The sequence below is a fragment of the Lynx canadensis genome, chromosome B3 (genome assembly GCF_007474595.2).
Source record: "Lynx canadensis isolate LIC74 chromosome B3, mLynCan4.pri.v2, whole genome shotgun sequence".
Classification (NCBI taxonomy): domain Eukaryota; kingdom Metazoa; phylum Chordata; class Mammalia; order Carnivora; family Felidae; genus Lynx; species Lynx canadensis.
The window spans coordinates 48,389,859-48,407,784 of NC_044308.2; the positions used below are offsets into that span (position 1 = coordinate 48,389,859).

Consider the following 17,926-nt stretch of genomic DNA (forward strand, 5'->3'; position numbering starts at 1 on the left):
TCTGTGATGGCTGAAGGAGTGGAGCCACATCTCAGTGACCTTATTTTTTTCCACTGGTACCTGCTATTTAAGCAAGAAAATTTTGGTTTTAAAGGAATCCATTAAGTTCTTATTTTCTTAAACAACAGTAACCCACATCCTTCCCCCTACCTAGTTTTCATTGATACATTATATTCTTCAATAAAAATTATATGAATTTTAAACCCCAGAGGAAACTTTAAAAACTGTTTATAGATCAGCTCAATTTACCCTTGATCAAATAATCAGGTAATCAAATCCTAAGAATAATCACTTTCTACTTCTGAAAACTTTTCTAAAACCTTCAAAGAGATTATTTCAAAAGGTAAAAGTTGTTAGAACATTTATTTCTACTACTATGAAAGTGTCTTCGACCAAGGTTTACAAACAATGAAGAAGAACAAAGAGGAGGAGGGGGAGAGGGAAGGAAAAGGAGGAGGAGAAGAAGAAAAATGCTTTGGGAATCTTTTGATAATAAGTTATTTTCTTTGTTGTTTAGAGATATTCTTTAGCCAGTGCCTTCAGGCCTTCTCTTAATGTATTCATTTTATTGACAATAAATGTTTGAAAGTATTTGCCAGTCTCTGTGCCTTGTTTCTGCTTAATACTATTTGTTGACTAGGGAAAATACTATCGAAACTCCAGCAAGCAAATTTTGTTTTTAAAATATTTTTTTGTTGTGAAATACAAAAAAAATAGAAGATACCATCCCAACTTTTGATGGGCCAGCCTAAGCAAGGAAGGCAAAGAGCATATGTAAAATGGTTTTAAATTAATTAAGGATCAGAGAGTTGAAATGATTGAAATGCCTTGAGTCAACAGAGTTTGCAGGAGGGTCACCTCATTCAAGTAGTCAGAAATCTTTGGTAAATCCTGAATTGTCATTGGTGTTCTCCAGACCCACTAACGCTAGCTGCTGTTTAATACACTGAAGAAACATATTTAGTATGAAGTTCAGTGGTTTTTAGATTTCAGATTCAGTTACCTTTAAAGATGACTAAACTAAAATCTGGATCAACTGACCAAACAATGAGCTAAATAATGACTTCCTACTATGAGCAAGGTATTGGTAGGCCCTGCACAATATGACAAAACTTGGGAATTGTTTTTAATCTTCCTTTTAAACATTTTTAAAACATTCTTAGATTATATTTAAACTATTAAATGGGGTAGTTTTATGTGAATCGAAATCTACATGAGGTGTGGATTTCACCTCATGGATATGTTTTTTTACTTTGGGAGTAGTATTGATAGGAAGTCAATATTGTAATCTCATGGCACTTGAATAATAGATTCATGCAAAATATTCTGTCTGTCAAACTTTACCAACGGTGTGCACATTGCAAGTGGTGGATTCCATATGCCAAGGATAGGAGTGGTTCGTGGTCACTAGAAGGCAGAAAAGGTCAGGAATGGATGGGGAAGACTAGAGACAATGCAGGGAAGAGGTCATACTACTCCTTCATAAGGAAGACGCCTCTTACAACTCAAAGAAAACTGGCTGAAAAGCTTTTTTCTGAGTCTGGAAAGCCATTAAATGATCCAGGAAGATAACCATCATCAAAGCAGTGAGAAACATGGGCAAGGAATCAATAAACTAATCTGGAGCCCAAACATTACCAGGTTATCACACTGGTGGCAGAAAACTAAATTCAAGTCCAGGTTGAAGAAGGCAGTCAGATTGCAGGGAGTTGAGCAGATCATTTAAACCCTTTTGATTTTTGTTCCAACAATGTCCAACATACCCTCTTGAAATGGGCAAGCAGGACTTAGTCCATTGCCTAAAAAGGGAAATCTGATACCATCTTCTTTTGGTGTTGTAGCATTTCCTGTAACATTGCTGCTTTGGTTTCCTAATGTTAGAACTATTACTCTTTTCTTCCTGCTAAGTTCTCTCAACATCATAGAGTACTTCCTGTGTCTAAATAGCTAGTTTTTATAAAAGAGGGATTAATTGATACAAAGATGATTTATTCCAGTAAGTCAGGCCATTTCAAATTTTTTAAAAAATGATTTAATACTTTTTTTGGAGTAGAAGAGAACTATTATACAGATGTTAAAAGATACAAGGTGAAGAAGAGTTACAGAGGAGGAAATTAACAATTTAGGCTCACCAAGAAAAGTTCCATTAAAATGGCATTGAGGGGCGCCTGGGTGGCTCAGTCGGTTGAGCGTCCGACTTCGGCTCAGGTCATGATCTTGCAGTTTGTGAGTTGGGGCCCCACATCAGGCTCTGTGCGGACAGCTCAGAGCCTGGATCCTGCTTCGGGTTCTGTGTCTCCCTCTCTCTCTGCCCCTCCCCCACACGTGCTCTTTCTCTCTCTGCCTCTCAAAAATAAAGAAAACTAACAAAATTTAAAAAAAAAATAAAAATAAATAAAATGGCATTGAGCTGTGCCTCGTAAGTAGAAGTTACACAGGCAGAGAGAGAAAAACTTTCCAGGAAGCATAAGTGAGTTTGAGAGGGCAAAATCTAGGGTTTGTTCAGCAAAAGCATAGTACTCTACTGGATAGGCTTATATTAATAGATGAAGCTGCAAGGTCAATTAGAAAAGCAAATGTAGAAGGCCTAGCATCGCGTACTAAGGAATTTATAGTTTTTCCTCTGGGCCAATATTTCTGAAATGTGTTCCTCACCAGTTTGTAAGATACCTCATCCCGTTGAGAAGTAAGTTTGTAAAATGCCACATGCTATACTCTTAGAATGTCACAGTGCACACTAGGAAAGTTAAGTTCCCAAGGTCCTACAGGAGATAAACTTCTGAATTTTGTTTAACTAAATGTTTCCCAATTGTGAGACCAACTTGAACTCTTTTGGTATCCAACAGATCTATGATTTCTTCAGAACACACTGGGGAAATGATGTTTATTCAAAAGTTTTGAAAAGAGGATTGTTATAATTAAAAAATATGTTTTTATTTTTTGCAATTTAAGCTAAAAAGAAATGCAAGTACCTGACTCCTTTTTCTTCTTTTAAAACTTAAAAAAAATGTTTTTAATGCTTATTTATTTTTGAGAGAGAGGGACAGAATGTGAGTGGGGAGAAGCAGAGAGAGAGAGGGAGACACAGAATCCAAAGCAGTTTCTGGGGCCCAACTCTGGGCTTGAACCCACGAACCATGAGATCGTGACCTGAGCTGAAGTCAGACACTTAACTGACTGAGCCACTTAGGCACCCCTCCCTTTGTTTCTTTTAGAGGGATTCTGTTGTTATCTTGAAGTGTCTTAATTTACATTGTGTTATCTTGAAACTAGCAAACCATTTGCAAATAGGAGAATAAAATGATACATTTAGATGCCCTGCTCATGCGTCTTTAGCTGTTATCATTGTTTACTCTTCCTGGTTTTCTTTAGAAATGGAATTGAATAGAGATGTGGGACTACTGGATCAGCAGCAAGAGTTATCACTTGAGGGCTTGTAAGAACTGCAAATTCTCAGTCCCTACCCCAGAAGTTTGACAACCACTTGAGTGGACTAACTCAACTTGAATCTTTGAAACTCTAGATTAAGGGTGGAGGCAGAAGCCTCTGGACGATTTCCCCAGCTGCCACAGCTTCCCTTTATCCATTTTAAAGTGATGATTTTAGTTCATCTTCTCACACTTACTTGTTTTTAAATTAAATATCTGAGATTTTACACAGCTCTTTGATTTCTTTGGATTAAAGTCACTAGATCTTTCTCAACAGTGGAAGCTATCTACTGATTTCTCATTTAGACCACAGATAGAATTCCCCAGGGATAGCTTTGATCTCTTCAAAAGTTTATTTTTTTTCTTTCCCTGATAGCTTGGCAGACATTCCTAGAAAGAAAGAAAGAAAGAAAAAAAAAACAAAAAACACTAGTAACATATTATATTGGAGCTCAGAAGAGTGAATCTCTGTGTCTGTTTATTTTCAATCAAGAAATGAGTATTTTTCTCTCTGGAAAGAAGAGCCTTGTCCCTTTTATCAGTTACCTAGTGGTAGGTATTTCTTGGTTAAATTATAACTTTATACATTTAGTCCTCTTGTAATTTTCCTTTGGTTGGAAATATAAATTTGAAACAATGGAGAAATTTGATGAGCCCTTCACCTTTGTGAAGTCGTCAGGGGAAGGAGTTGTAATAAATGCAAAACTTTCTTCTCATCTTCTATAGTCCTTTGGTTTAGGGGCATACAATATAAATTGCTTATAAAAGTATGTTGGCTACATTGAGGCTTAATTTTGAAAATTATTATAAAATCCTATTCATGTTTAATAAAACAGTCTGATTCCTGTTCCTCCTTGTCTGCTTTAGAGCCCTTGTTTTCTGTAGCATATTTTCAAAAAATGGTTTTCATTTGAAAACTGTCACAGTAAATAATAAGCTAAATTTTAAAGCCTGTAAAAGTAGAGGACCGTGTTGAGGTAAATCATCAGTTTTCACAATCTGTGATGATTATCAAGTTGAGACCTCCAAAGAAACTGGAATTCAGAGGCAGATAGTTTAAACCGAAACTGATTTAGACAGTGGCTTCTCCTGACTCCCTACTGTCATCTATTAGGTAAAAATCCCTTTAAAAATGGGAGAGTTGCTAAAGGCTGTAGAACACATGTACTCAAATTTTCAAGCAGTATGAAGCTATTGTCAAAGAACAAGTACAGTTTCTGTCTCATAGTTAAATCTACCAGACAGGCTTGGCTGGCTGGCCGAGTAGATCACAAGCGTGGGACGCTGAATGTTTGCTTTAAGCAAAGACATCCAGTTTCCATAGCACTATGGTTTTATAGCATAGATCAGATTATACTGTTTGTTTAGCTAACACCATTTCCCCCTCAACATACTGAAAAGATTGAATCAATAAATCTTGAACTTCCAGAAAAACGTTTAAAATAAGCAGGTCATAGTACAGAGTGAGTCCGTATGAAAATAGGAAAAGTAGAAGCTATGTAAATGCAGTTTTAGTTAATAAGATTTGCATATGTTAGAAAATAGCTAAGCCAGAGTCATTTTTATGATTTTTAAAAAATCTATAACATCTAGGATGTCTGAGTCCACGTAGTATGGATTTTTAGAGAAAGGATGTTCATTAAAAACGAGAGTTTTTATAAAATTTTGGAAGCAGAAGATATATGGTCCCTTATTTTTTATATGCTATAAATGAGCCCATTCATAAAAATTTTACTTTTTTTTTCTCAGATGTTCACATGTGCTAATACGCTGTCTGTCAAGATGTCAACTTTTCATGTGTTCAAGTCAAGAAAATGTTTATCATCTTAACATAAATAATAGAAAGTTTAAATTCTACTTCAGAGAAAGAGGTTTTAGGTAATTTCACTTTTATTGTCTCAGCTTCACCTCTTTTTACTTTCATCTTTTATGATCCCTGGAATATCTCTTGATCATTTCACTTAATTTAAATAATATGGTTAACAACACTTTGAACATTTTTGTAGTTATGAATTTTTGTTTCTCTTTTGCACCCCAATTCATTTTTTTAGAGTTGCAGTGATCCGTACAGAGGAATGACATTTGCATAGCGACAGTTTGACTATAGCTGTGTGAAGAAAGTAGTTATGGGCACCAAATAAGATATTGACTCAAATGCACACTTTTGATCTTGAATCGTTGATCTTGTCTTAGAAAATGTATATGTGGTTTTGGCTTACTCAGGACACAGTTCCCTTCTGTAACATCCAATCAGTCACTGAGGTCTGTGTCCACTTCAGATTAGTTCAGAATAATCTACTGTAGTCTTTATTAATTACACAAAATGAAAATTATACTTACAGGGTTCCATACTAACCCTCTGTTTGTTCTCTATATTTAAGAGTCTCATATGTTTTGTCCCCCTACCTGTTTTTATATTATTTTTGCTTCCCTTCCCTTATGTTCATCTGTTTTGTATCTTAAATTCCTCATATGAGTGAAGTCATATGATATTTGTCTTTGTCTGACTAATTTCACTTAGCCTAATACCCTCTAGTTCCATCCATGTAGTTGCAAATGGCAAGCTTTTATTCGTTTTGATTGCCCAGTAATACGCCATTGCATATATATACCACATTTTCTTTATCCATTCCTCCGTTGATGGACACTTGGGCTCTTTCCATACTTTGGCTATTGTCAATAGCACTGCTATGAACACTGAGGTGCATGTGCCCCTTCGAAACAGCACACCTGTATCCCTTGGATAAATACCTAGTAGTGCAGTTGCTGGGTTGTAGGGTAGTTCTATTTTTAATTTTTTGAGAAACCTCCATACTGTTTTCCAGAGTGGCTGCACCAGTTTGCATTCCCACCAGCAATGCAAAAGAGATCCTTTCTCCACATCCTCGCCAACATCTGTTTGCCTGAGTTGTTAATGTTAACTATTCTGACAGGTGTGAGGTGGTAGCTCATTGTGGTTTTGATTTGTATTTCCCTGATGATGAGTGATGTTGAGCATTTTTTCATGTGTTGGTTGGTCATCTGGATGTCTTCTTTGGAGGAAGTGTCTATTCATGTCTTTTTCCCATTTGTTCACTGGATTATTTGCATTTTGGGTGTTGAGTTTGATAAGTTCTTTATAGATTTTGGATACTAACCCTTTATCTGATATGTCATTTGCAAATATCTTCTAACATTCTGTCGTTGACTTTTAGTTTTGCCGATTGTTTCCTTTGCTGTGCAGAAGCTTTTTATTTTGATGAGGTCCCAATAGTTCATTTTTGCTATTGTTTCCCTTGCCTCCAGAGACCTGTTGAGCAAGAAGTGCTGTAGCTGAGGTCAAAGAGTTTTTGCCTGCTTTCTCTAGGATTTTGATGGCTTCCTGTTTTAAGTTTAGGTCTTTCATCCATTTTGAGTTTATTTTTGTGTATGGTGTAAGAAAGTGGTCCAGGTTCATTTTTCTGCATGTTGCTGTCCAGTTTTCCCAGCACCATTTGCTGAGGAGACTGTCTTTATTCCATTGGATATTCCTGCCTGCTTTGTCAAAGATTAGTTGGCCATATGTTTGTGGGTCCATTTCTGGGTTCTCTATTCTGTCGCATTGATCTAAGTGTCTGTTTTTGTGCCAGTACTATAGTGTCTTGATGACTACAGCTTTGTAATACAGCTTGAAGTCCGGAGTTGGGAAGCCTCCAGCTTTGGTTTTTTTTCCAAGATTGCTTTGGCCATTTGGGGTCTTTTCTGGTTCTGTACAAATTTTAGGATTGTTTATTCTAGCTCCATGAAGAATGCTGGTGATATTTTGATAGGCATTGCTAAAATTACTTTAAAAAATCATCTTGATAAAAAAAAAGTGCTGATAGCTAAGTCTGAAAACTAAAACTATGCTATATTTAACTTATAAAGTCCTTCATATATAAAATTATTTTTATTCATGTTTAAAATTCATTTTTTTTCAAACCTGATGTCTTTTTTTTCAATATATGAAATTTATTGTCAAATTGGTTTCCATACAACACCCAGTGCTCATCCCAAAAGGTGCCCTCCTCAATACCCATCACCCACCCTCCCCACCCTCCCACCCCCCACCAACCCTCAGTTTGTTCTCGGTTTTTAAGAGTCTCTTATGCTAAAATTCATTTTCACTGATTAAACAACATGATTGAAATTAAAAGTTGGATATTATAGCAAAAACCTTTGGCTATGTTTGGCTTTGATTGTGAGGAGATGATTCTTTCTTTATTATTTTGCTTTATACAGTAGAATTGCCCTGGGAAATGGTTTGTAACTTCAATTTAATGGAAACTTTTTAAAGGCAAGTATTCTTCAAAGCTATGACACTTTAACTTCTTTTTAAATTTCTGATTTTTTTGGTAACATTGGGTTCTCTTAAAGCAGAAATTCAACCACTCTACAGCCTTATTAAAGTTAATAGCGGTTTGTCCTCCTAAACTTAGAGCCATCTAGAGTTATTACTGAAATTTTGCAAAAACAGCAATTTGATTTTTCTCTTTTCATATTCTAAAAATTGTTTTCAGAAACTGAAATTCATATCTTTAAAATATTAGAAAAGGTAGTATTTACTGACAGAACTGTGCCCACTACAGATGGTCCTGTTTAAAATCACCTGCTGTTCTAAATTCTTACTCAGATTTCAGGCATTTTTAAATTATTTATATTTTACCAAATGCAAATTTGCTCTATGGAGTAAGCTGCATGCAATTCAAGTATAGGAAATAACTCTCACAAAGAAATGCTTGATATTCAGAATTTGGAACAATTGGTTGGCTAGAGAAACATTAATGAACATCACAGACTGACTCGCCTTCATAGGAATGAATGTAAAACTATTACTTTTTCTTTGTAAATGGAAAAAGAACCTCTAATTGTCCTATATTTATAGCAACCATATGTCCCTGACTTTCCAGGATAATTCCCACTTTCATATTCTCCATCTCCTCAGACCATGAATATTGATTTTTAGTTTGGAAAATTTGTTCACTCTTCTAATATTAGAAATACAGTTCTTTGGGACCATTTCATGTTAAGTAGAAGTTAAGAAACTCATTTCAGATCACTTGTTTTAAATAAGGAAGATGTGTTGCAAGAAATTTTTGAAGTGTGTTTTTACATACCAGAATTACTTGAGACAGAGAAATTTTCATTATGTGGGATTTTTGTTCTGTGCTTTTGTTCACAAAGTACAGTCAATGGACAAGAAGCATGGAGCAGTTCATGGAATGAGATGTTTTCTTTCTGTTCCACCGTAACCAGGCACTGCCTCTGCAATGGAAATTGAATCTATAGGGAAGATTTCTAAGTTAAGAGATTTTGAGAAATAAAGAGCACCATAAGTACATGAAAACATGTTCAACATCCTTGGCCATCAGGGAAATGCAAACAGAACTACAGTTAAATACTACTTAACACCGGCTAGGAGGGCTATATCAAAAAGATAGGTAAATTATAAGTGTTATTAAGGATATGGAGAAATTGGAGCCCTCATACAGTGGTGGTGGTATTATAAAATGGTGCAGTTACTTTGGAAAGTATGGCAGTTCCTCAAAAGGGTGAACAGAGTTACCGTATGACCCAGCAATTTTACTCCTAAGTGTACACCCAAGAACAGTGAAAACATATGTCAGCACAAAAACTTGTACTTGAATGTTCATAGCAGCTTTATTAATAATAGCCAAAAAATGGGAACAATTCAGATGTCAATCAACTGATAGATAAATAATACAATATATCCATACAATATAATATTCAGAAATTAAAAAGGAATAAAGTATGGATACTTGCTATAATGTGAATGAACCTTGAAAACATTATTGTAAGTGAAAGAAGCCAGTCATAAAGGACCACATATTATATGACTCCCTTTATATGAAATGAGTAGGCAAATCCATGGAGACAGAAAGTAGATTGATGGTTGCCAAGGCTAAGAAAAGAGACTGCTCATAGGTATGGATTTTCTTTTTGGAGTGATAAAAATGTTCTAAAACTGATTATATACTTTAAGTGGGTGAATTGTATCTCAATGAGGGTGTTGTTTGAAAATGGAGGGTCTTTTACTCACTGTTGGAAACATTCTGTTTTACACCCTCTTTAGTAGTGGTTCTCAACCAGGGAGAATTTTGCCATCCAGGGGACATTTGGCAATATCAGGAGACATTTTTGATTGTCACAACCAGTGGAGGGGTGCTACTGACATCTAGTGGGTAGAATCCAAGAATGTTGCTAAATATCCTTCAATGCTCAGGACAAGCCCCCACAACAAAAAATTATCTGGCTCATATTGTCAATAGTGCCCATGTTGAGAAATCCCGTTCAAGAACTGTGTTAACTCTAGTGGTAATTGACCACAGCCATGTTTGTGAAGCACTGCAAGATCATGAATTAGCAAACAGGTAGATGTTTACTCTATTCAGTTTAATAAGGGCAAGGCTATTCAATAAGACAGAACCAAAACAAAACAAAACAAAACAAAAACAAAAACAAAAAACCCAAAAAATGCTTTATTTCCTTATCTGGTGAAGCCTAAACTAAGTTAATTAGATAATTCAGTTAATCAAAATGGTTTATTCATCAGTCATCCTGGTTAGGATTTTACTACATTTTGTTGTATTTTACTTTCTTACTATTTATAGCTTCTTAAACATCAGATTTACAGAGTATAACATCTAATTGCAATAAAAACAGGAACAAACCCTAGTTGGCCTTGAAGGTATAACTAAAAGGTAATTTGTTCATTTCAAAAGTTATCAACTCAGGTTCTAAAATAGGGATATGAGGGGCACCTCGGTGGCTTGGTCGATTAAGTGTCCAACTTCGGCTCAGATCATGATCTCATGGTTTGTGAGTTCAAGCCCCGTGTTGGTCTCTGTGCTGACAGCTCAGAGCCTGGAGCTTGCTTTGGATTCTGTGTTCCTCTCTCTCTGCCCCTCCCCTGCACATGCTGTGTTTCTCTCTGTCTCTCAAAAGTAAATAAAATATTTAAAAAAAATTTTTAATAGGAATATGAGCCCTAAACTAAGCTAATTTGCTAGACTTCCATCTCCAGCCATGCTTTTTTAATTCTACATACCTGTCTGAAATGTCTACAGACTGTTTTACTGGACAAGGAGCAGGGGCTTCATTAACGAATCCAGCATTTCAAATACAACAGCTAACATTCATTGGATGGTATTGCACGCTGGCTATTATGCAAAGCACTGAAGGTATATTATCTTATTTAATTCTAACAAAACCCTATAAGGTAGATATGTTATTCCTGTTCTTCTGGAAGCATCCTTTTATTTTATTTTATTTTATTTTATTTTATTTTATTTTAAAAGGTTTTTTGATGTTAATTTATTTTTGAAAGGCGGGGAGGGGCAGAGAGCAAGAGGGAGACACAGAAGCTGAAGCAGGCTCCAGGCTACCAGCTGTACACACAGAGCCCAATGTGGGGCACAAACTCACAAATGAGATCATGACCTGAACTGAAGTCAGATGCTTAAGTGACTGAGCCACCCAGGCGCCCCATGGAAGCATCCTTTTTAAAAAATGTTTATTTATTTTTGAGAGAGAGAGAGATCAAGCAGGGGAGGGACAGAGAGAGATGGAGGCAGAGGATCCAAAGCAGGCTCCATGCTGACAGCTCCCAATGTGGGGCTCAAACTTGTGAACCACAAGGTCATGACCTGAGCTGAAGTCAGGCGCCTAACCAACAGGCGCCTCTGGAAGCATTGTTTTTATAGCCATCCATCTTTCCTGCACCAGTATGTACTGGTTTTTCTGTAGATCTTACACTACTGTTATTCAAAAGTTCCCTTCCTCGTGACTTGGGGGATCTTCTTTTCTTGTTTCTCATCTTGAATCTCCTGCATCTTCACTTACCATGATATACTCCCTTATTTTCATGGAGTATATCCTCTATTACCTTACTAAGAACACCAAGTGTCTGAAAACGTCTTTATTCTGCCTTCATTTTTAAAGATCTTTTGGCTGGGTATAGAATTCTATGTAGGAAATATTTTTCTCCCACAATTTTGAAGGCATTATTCTCTTGTCTTTCAGTTTTGTTTATGATCTGTTTTGTGTCTCTCTAGACTTTTAGAATTGCTTTATCTCTGGTGCTCTGAAATGTCACATTGATGTACCTTGCTGTGCATTTTTTCTTCATGCATTTTGCCTAATACTTAGTGGAGACTTTCACTCCAAAATTCATTTCCTTGAGTTCAAGGGAAGTTTCTTAAAATGCTTCTTTGATAATTTCTTCCCTTCTCTTTTTTCTCTCTGGAATGTTTGTTAATTAGATGTGGACTTAAGTTCATCCTGTAATTTCCTTATTTTGGGAATCCTGTAGTCTTTTAATTCTACTTTATGAGAAATTTCTTTAACTCCATTTTCCAACTCTATATGAAATTTTTTATTTCAGTTATATTTTTAATTTCCAACAGCTCTTTTTTTGTTCTTTCAGTGATTCTTTTATAACCTCCTATTGTTTGTCAGATATTTCATCTCTTATGTCTGAAATATTAATTATAGTTTTTCTGAAGTATTTCTCTTGCAGAAATGACTTGATACTGATTCATCTGACTCCTTTATTTCTGTTTTTTGGGGGGAGGGGGAGGTCTCTGTTTTTCAAGTTACAGATTTTACTCCAATATTTAGTGGTCCTTAACTGTCCATAATGTATCAGATTCCAGTGTTTATTGATTACTTACAGGATGCACTGAGAAAAATGCCAATATCACTTTTATGGTATTCTTGCTCCCCAAATGCATAATCTAAATTCAACCATGAAGAAACATTACACAAACCCAAACTGATGAACATTCTGTAACTAGCCATTCCTCTTCATAAGAGTCAAGATTATGAAAGACAAAGAGACTGAGGTACTTTACTGATTAAAAGACATTAAGGAGACATGACAACTAAATGCAGTATGTGATCCAGAATTAGATTCTGGACCAAAATTAGTGGGACAGTTGGTGAAGTTTGAGTAAGATCTGTAGATTAGCTAATAGTCTTCCTGGTTTTCTTATAATTCAATAGCAAAACAAACAAAAACAAAAACAAATCTGATTTTAAAAATGAACAGAAGATCTGAATAGACATTTTTCAAAAAAAAATACATACAAATGGCCGACAGACACATGAAAAGATGCCCAACATCACTAATAATGAGGGAAATGCAAATCAAAACCACAATCAGATATCACCACACACCTGTCGGAATGGTTATTATCACAAAGACAGGAAATAACAAGTGTTGATGAAGATGTGTAGGAAAAGAAACCCTTGTGCATTGTTGATGATGTAAATTGGGACAACCAATATGGAAAACAGTGTGGAAGTTCCTCAAAAATTAAGAATAAAATTGCCATATGATCTAGGAATTTCACTGCTGGGTATTTTTCCAAAGAAAATGAAAGCACTGACTCAAAAAGATATCTGCACCTCCATTTTATTATAGCAGTATTTACAATAGCCAAGCCACAGAAACAACATAAGGGTCCATCGGTGGATGAATGGATAAAGAAGATGTGAGATGTACATATATACATATACATGTATATACATACACAATGGAATATTATTCAGCATAAAAAAGAATGAAATTTTGCCATTTGCAACAACATAGATGGACCTTGAGGGTGTTAAGCTAAGTGAAATAAGTCATACAGAGAAAGACAAATACCATATACTCTCACGTATTTGTGGAATCTTAAAATAAATTAATTAATTAATTTACAGAGAACAAGTTGGTAGTTTCCAGTTTCCATAGGAAGGGAGTTGGGGTGGGTGAAGTAGGTAAAGGAAGTCAAAAGGTATAAACTTTCATCTATAAAACAAATTAGTCATGGGAGTATAATGTATAGCATGGTAACTATAAATAATACTGTATTGCATATTATAAATCTTCTAAGAGAGCAAATCTTACAGGTTCCCATCACAAGAAAAAAAAACTATATATGGTGATAAATGTTAGATTTATTGTAGTGATTGTTTTTCAATATATACACACATTGATTCATTATATTGTATACCTGAAACTAATATAATGTTGTATGTTTATTGTACCTTAATAAAAAAAAGGTGTATGGATGGATGCATGTAGGTAAATATCTGAAAGAAGTTTACTGAACAGTTAACCCTGGTTCACTCTGGAACTGGGATTGGAGGGTCAGGGTTTTTCACACGTTACTTTAAATACTTCAATAAATATTACAGGTGACAGATATTGTTAAGCATATAGCTTTTTATTTACAATTAAAAAACCTAAGAATAGAAGATTAAATACATAAAAGTGTTACTATTTCCCCTAAAAAAATAGTATTCCTGGTTCTAATCATTGTGCTATAGTTATCTAAGATTAACATCTTAATGTTTGGGGAAGCTGGCTACTTTTCCTCCAATTGTCCTATCCTCTCTGTCTCTCTCTGTCTCTCTCTCTGTCTCTCTCTCTGTCTCTCTCTCTCTCTCTCCCCCTCCCTCCCTCCTTCCCTCTCCTCTTTTTCTGGCACTCCAGTTGCACATATATGAGACTGCTTGAAGTTTTTCCATAAGTCCTCCTTATTTTTCATCTTATATAAATTCTACTGGCATATCTTAAAATTCATGGAGCTTTTCTCCAGTCATCTTCAATCACATGTTAAGTCCATCCCGTAATCTTTAATTCGGATATTATATTTTTCAGTTCTATATATGTTTTAAAATATACATTTGATTCAGTTTTATAGTTCCCATTTCACTACTGAGATTTTCCCCTCCAGTTATTCATTATGATCTTATTTTCCTTTTCAGTCCTTGAACATCTTTATAATAGCTGCTTTAATTTCTCTGTCTGCTGATTCCAAGATCTGGTTGGTCTTGGGGTCAGTTTTTATTGACTTTTTCTCTTGATACTGGATCACATTTTTCTGTTTCTTTGCATGTTTAGTAACTTGTGTACTGGTCAATGTATGTGGTACATAATTGAGATAGTAAATTTTATTATCTTTCCCTGAGAGTGTTGATTTTTGTTCTAGCAAGTTGTTAACTTAGCTGAGCCTTCCAGCCACTGCCTTTCATATGTGCAGTTCAGGGATCAGCTAAGAATTTGGGTAGAGTTCATGTATAGATTTAGAGGGACTTCTGTGGCATCTTTCTTTCAGAGATTGTCCCTCTCACTTTCTAGCTATGCTGTTAGCCTCAAACTAGGTTTTCAGCTTCCTCAAATGAGTAAGATGTCAGATGTCTGTTTGAGTTCTAACCATACCACCATATGAACCGTGAAGTACAACAAGGGGAAAAGCGATGTAAATATGAATCCTACCCAATACAGTTCCTTCTTTCAAAGACTGACTCCCCTTCAATTTCTTCTTGCTTGTTGTAACTCTATAGTGCTTTCAAATAGCTGTTTTCATAATTTTTCGGAGTATATAATTATCTGTAAAATGATCAGTCTAGTATACTCTATTCTATAATATACCATAAGTTGTATCATATTACCTTTTATTTTACATTATATGGCATAGGATTAAACAACAAAAAAAAGACTTCTACATTTTTTCATGAATGATGGCAATAGCTCATCAAAATTTCTAAAAATGTTGAGCATATTACTAATCTTATTTTTTATTCTTTTTCTTGTAGACAAGAGATGATTTCCTAGGTCAAGTGGATGTTCCTCTTTATCCATTACCGGTTGGTATAGATGATTTTAATTTTTATATTTATTCTTTTTTTCTAATAAATACTTACAGATACACGATATTACAATATAATAAATGTAAATATTTGATTTGTAAAATGTATACTTCTATAATTTCTTGGCCATATTATTTTCTGAAAACTCATCTCAATTTTCCCTTTTAAGGATTTTTTTAATGTTTATTTATTTTGAGAGGCGAGGAAGGGGCAGAGAGAGGGGGAGAGAGAGAGAGAGAGGAGAACCCCATGACAGGCAGAGAGAGGTGATGATGATCTGAGCCAAAGTCACGAGTCGTACATTTAACAGACTGAGCCACCGAGGAGCCCCTAAGTTTTCCATTTTAATTTTATTTTCAAGACTCCCTTACATGAACCCCAATAAGAAATAGACAGCTGCTGAGGTTGGTTGACATCAGGAAAGCATGTCTCAGGGAAATAAGTTTGGAAACATTCGGCTGAATGGAGAGAGCTTAGTCTCACAGAAAGAAACTAAGATCATTTACGACAGTCTGGGTATGAAACTGAATGTGGACCAAGCATATAACAACAGAGGAAAACAGATTCAGAACACATTTCATAATAAAAAATTATTAAGCCAGTTTTCTGACATTGGAGGTTGAGAAAAAAAAATAAACAGAAAGTAAAGATAGTACAGGTTGAATTTGGGACATCAAGGTGGTGTCTCAAGTAGAATAGCTAGGAGGAAAAGCCATTTTGTTTTGAAAAATGATAGATTTATTTTTGGCCATAATGAATTTCAACAGAAAACAGGGGAAGTGGAAGGCCTAAAGTGGGCAGCTGACAGAAATACAAAAGTCAATTGTGTAGAGAAAGAGGCTGGAAGGAGTGAGAGTTCTCACATTGAGGTGACAGCAGAATCTCTGAGAACGGTGGGCTGTCCAAGTAAGAGAGGTGAGAGCATTGAAAGCCAAACATTGACCCTTAGTCAGGGTGGGCCTATCAGAGAAGACAGGGAGAAACAGGTGGGGGATAAAGGAAAATAATGTCATGAGAATTTAAGAGTTACAAGACTGAATGGGTAGTTAATGCAAAATGTAACAAAGAAATGAACAAAAGCAAAGGGCTGTTGAACTTGATAAAGACAAGTAAGGCTTCTTTACTATATCAGTCTTTTGAGATATTTATTGGTTCTCTACAGTCTTTAGAGATCACAAGCTTTTAATAATATATTTAATCCAGTCTTGCTCTCCAGGCTGTTTTCTTTTTTGTTCTCCTAGGATGGCCTCTACGTTGTAACCACTTCTTCCCTCTATGTGCACCTGCTCAGCTTATTTGGTATTAAGGCGTGATCCCACTGCAATTCCTAAGGTTCAGGAAAGTGAAAGCACTAGCAAGCTGCCAGATATAACCATTGAATGAGCTAAACCTATATTTTTCTCACTTCTATCTTCAGCCAAGGCTTAGGTCATAGTTCATGAATATTTCCTTAAAAGTACATGTTTTTGGTGTTATAGATGTATCTTGAAAACTTATTGTTTTATTCTAGACAGAAAATCCAAGAATGGAGAGACCATATACGTTTAAGGATTTTGTTCTTCACCCAAGAAGGTCAGTAAATATAAAATAATAACATAATGTTTTTTAAAATATTATTATACCTTGTAGTAGCCTCTTTGCAGATTCAAAGCTTAAACCTTGTAAATAAGCTACTTCTAAATATTATTTTTAAAAGCTTTACTTTTTATTGCTGATTAAAAAGTAATATATGCACAGTACAAAAAATTCTGAAAATACAGAGAAGTGATCATATCCCTTTAGGAAAGACTTGTCCCCCTAATATTTATCAGACTAGAAAGTGGAAATTTGTCATTACTGTTTTATTATTTATTTTATATCTTAAAATATATATAATTTTGTCATACTATCCTTTTCAAAAGCACAAGCATTAATTAAGCCAAAAGCAATATCTAACTTGATATGCACAAAAACAATTTCAGAAAAACCTAACCACGTTTTGCATACTTTAATAAAAACAGGTATTTAAGAAAACTCAGATATTTAGAGAAAATAATTTGAGCAAAGACTAGAATTTAAAACCTGAATAGCATGTTCATAATTCCATTTTTGTAAACTGAGTTACTTGAGTTTTGTTAAAATTTTTGTTTAAGCTGTAAATAAAACTCCTTTACAAAAAAAAAAAACTCCTTTTAATATTCTGTGCCACTTAGTTAAGTAAAATCTAGTGAGGATGTATTGATTTACTGTCAAAAAGGTCAAAGTCAAAATAAAGAAGTACATCTGCAAAAAAACCAGTATTTGTCTTGTTTTTTAAACTAGAAAATACATTAGAAAAATATACTATGGGAACTGAGTAAAATTTTTCATTAAAAATATTTACTCTTTGTAATATAAATTATTAAAGCAAAATAAAAGGGACAGTACTCTCTGTTAATATTTATATTCTATAAGAGAAGTCACATATTTCACTTCTGTAGAAGTCTTGGAATATAAATTTCTTTTCTTTTTAAACTGATTGTGGCATCTGCATACCAATAATAAATAAATGTTTCTTCTCTTAATTGCCCTAGTAGCCTGCTTTTTACTTTTTCAAATGCTTTCTAGTGTCTTTCTCTTTAAAAAAAAAAAAAAAAAATATAATAACTTGTATCTTCTGTCTGTATGGACTATCACTGCAAGTGCGTGCAGAAAGAACTTGAAATCAGATAGGAAATGTACTACATTCTTACACTTTTTGAGCCCCATTAAGTCCAAACCCACAGGCTTAATGTCTGGTTTGAAAGACATGAAAATGTCACTATAGAGAAACTCTTGTATAAAACATTATTTGAGCAAGTTTTCTGTATCCATCCATTATA

At 34.8% G+C, this 17,926-nt stretch overlaps 1 protein-coding gene across 4 annotated transcripts in view; it reads left to right on the forward strand.

Annotated features, from left to right (window-relative positions):
• NEDD4 (NEDD4 E3 ubiquitin protein ligase) overlaps positions 1-17,926 on the forward strand; it is a 133,097-nt gene that overhangs the window by 77,352 nt on the left and 37,819 nt on the right. For all 4 annotated transcript variants that reach the window (XM_030318123.1, XM_030318125.1, XM_030318124.1 and 1 more), the window contains 2 exons: positions 15,033-15,083; positions 16,597-16,658. In XM_030318123.1, the coding sequence (XP_030173983.1) occupies positions 15,033-15,083; positions 16,597-16,658 (113 nt within the window). The remainder of the gene's footprint in view (positions 1-15,032; positions 15,084-16,596; positions 16,659-17,926) is intronic.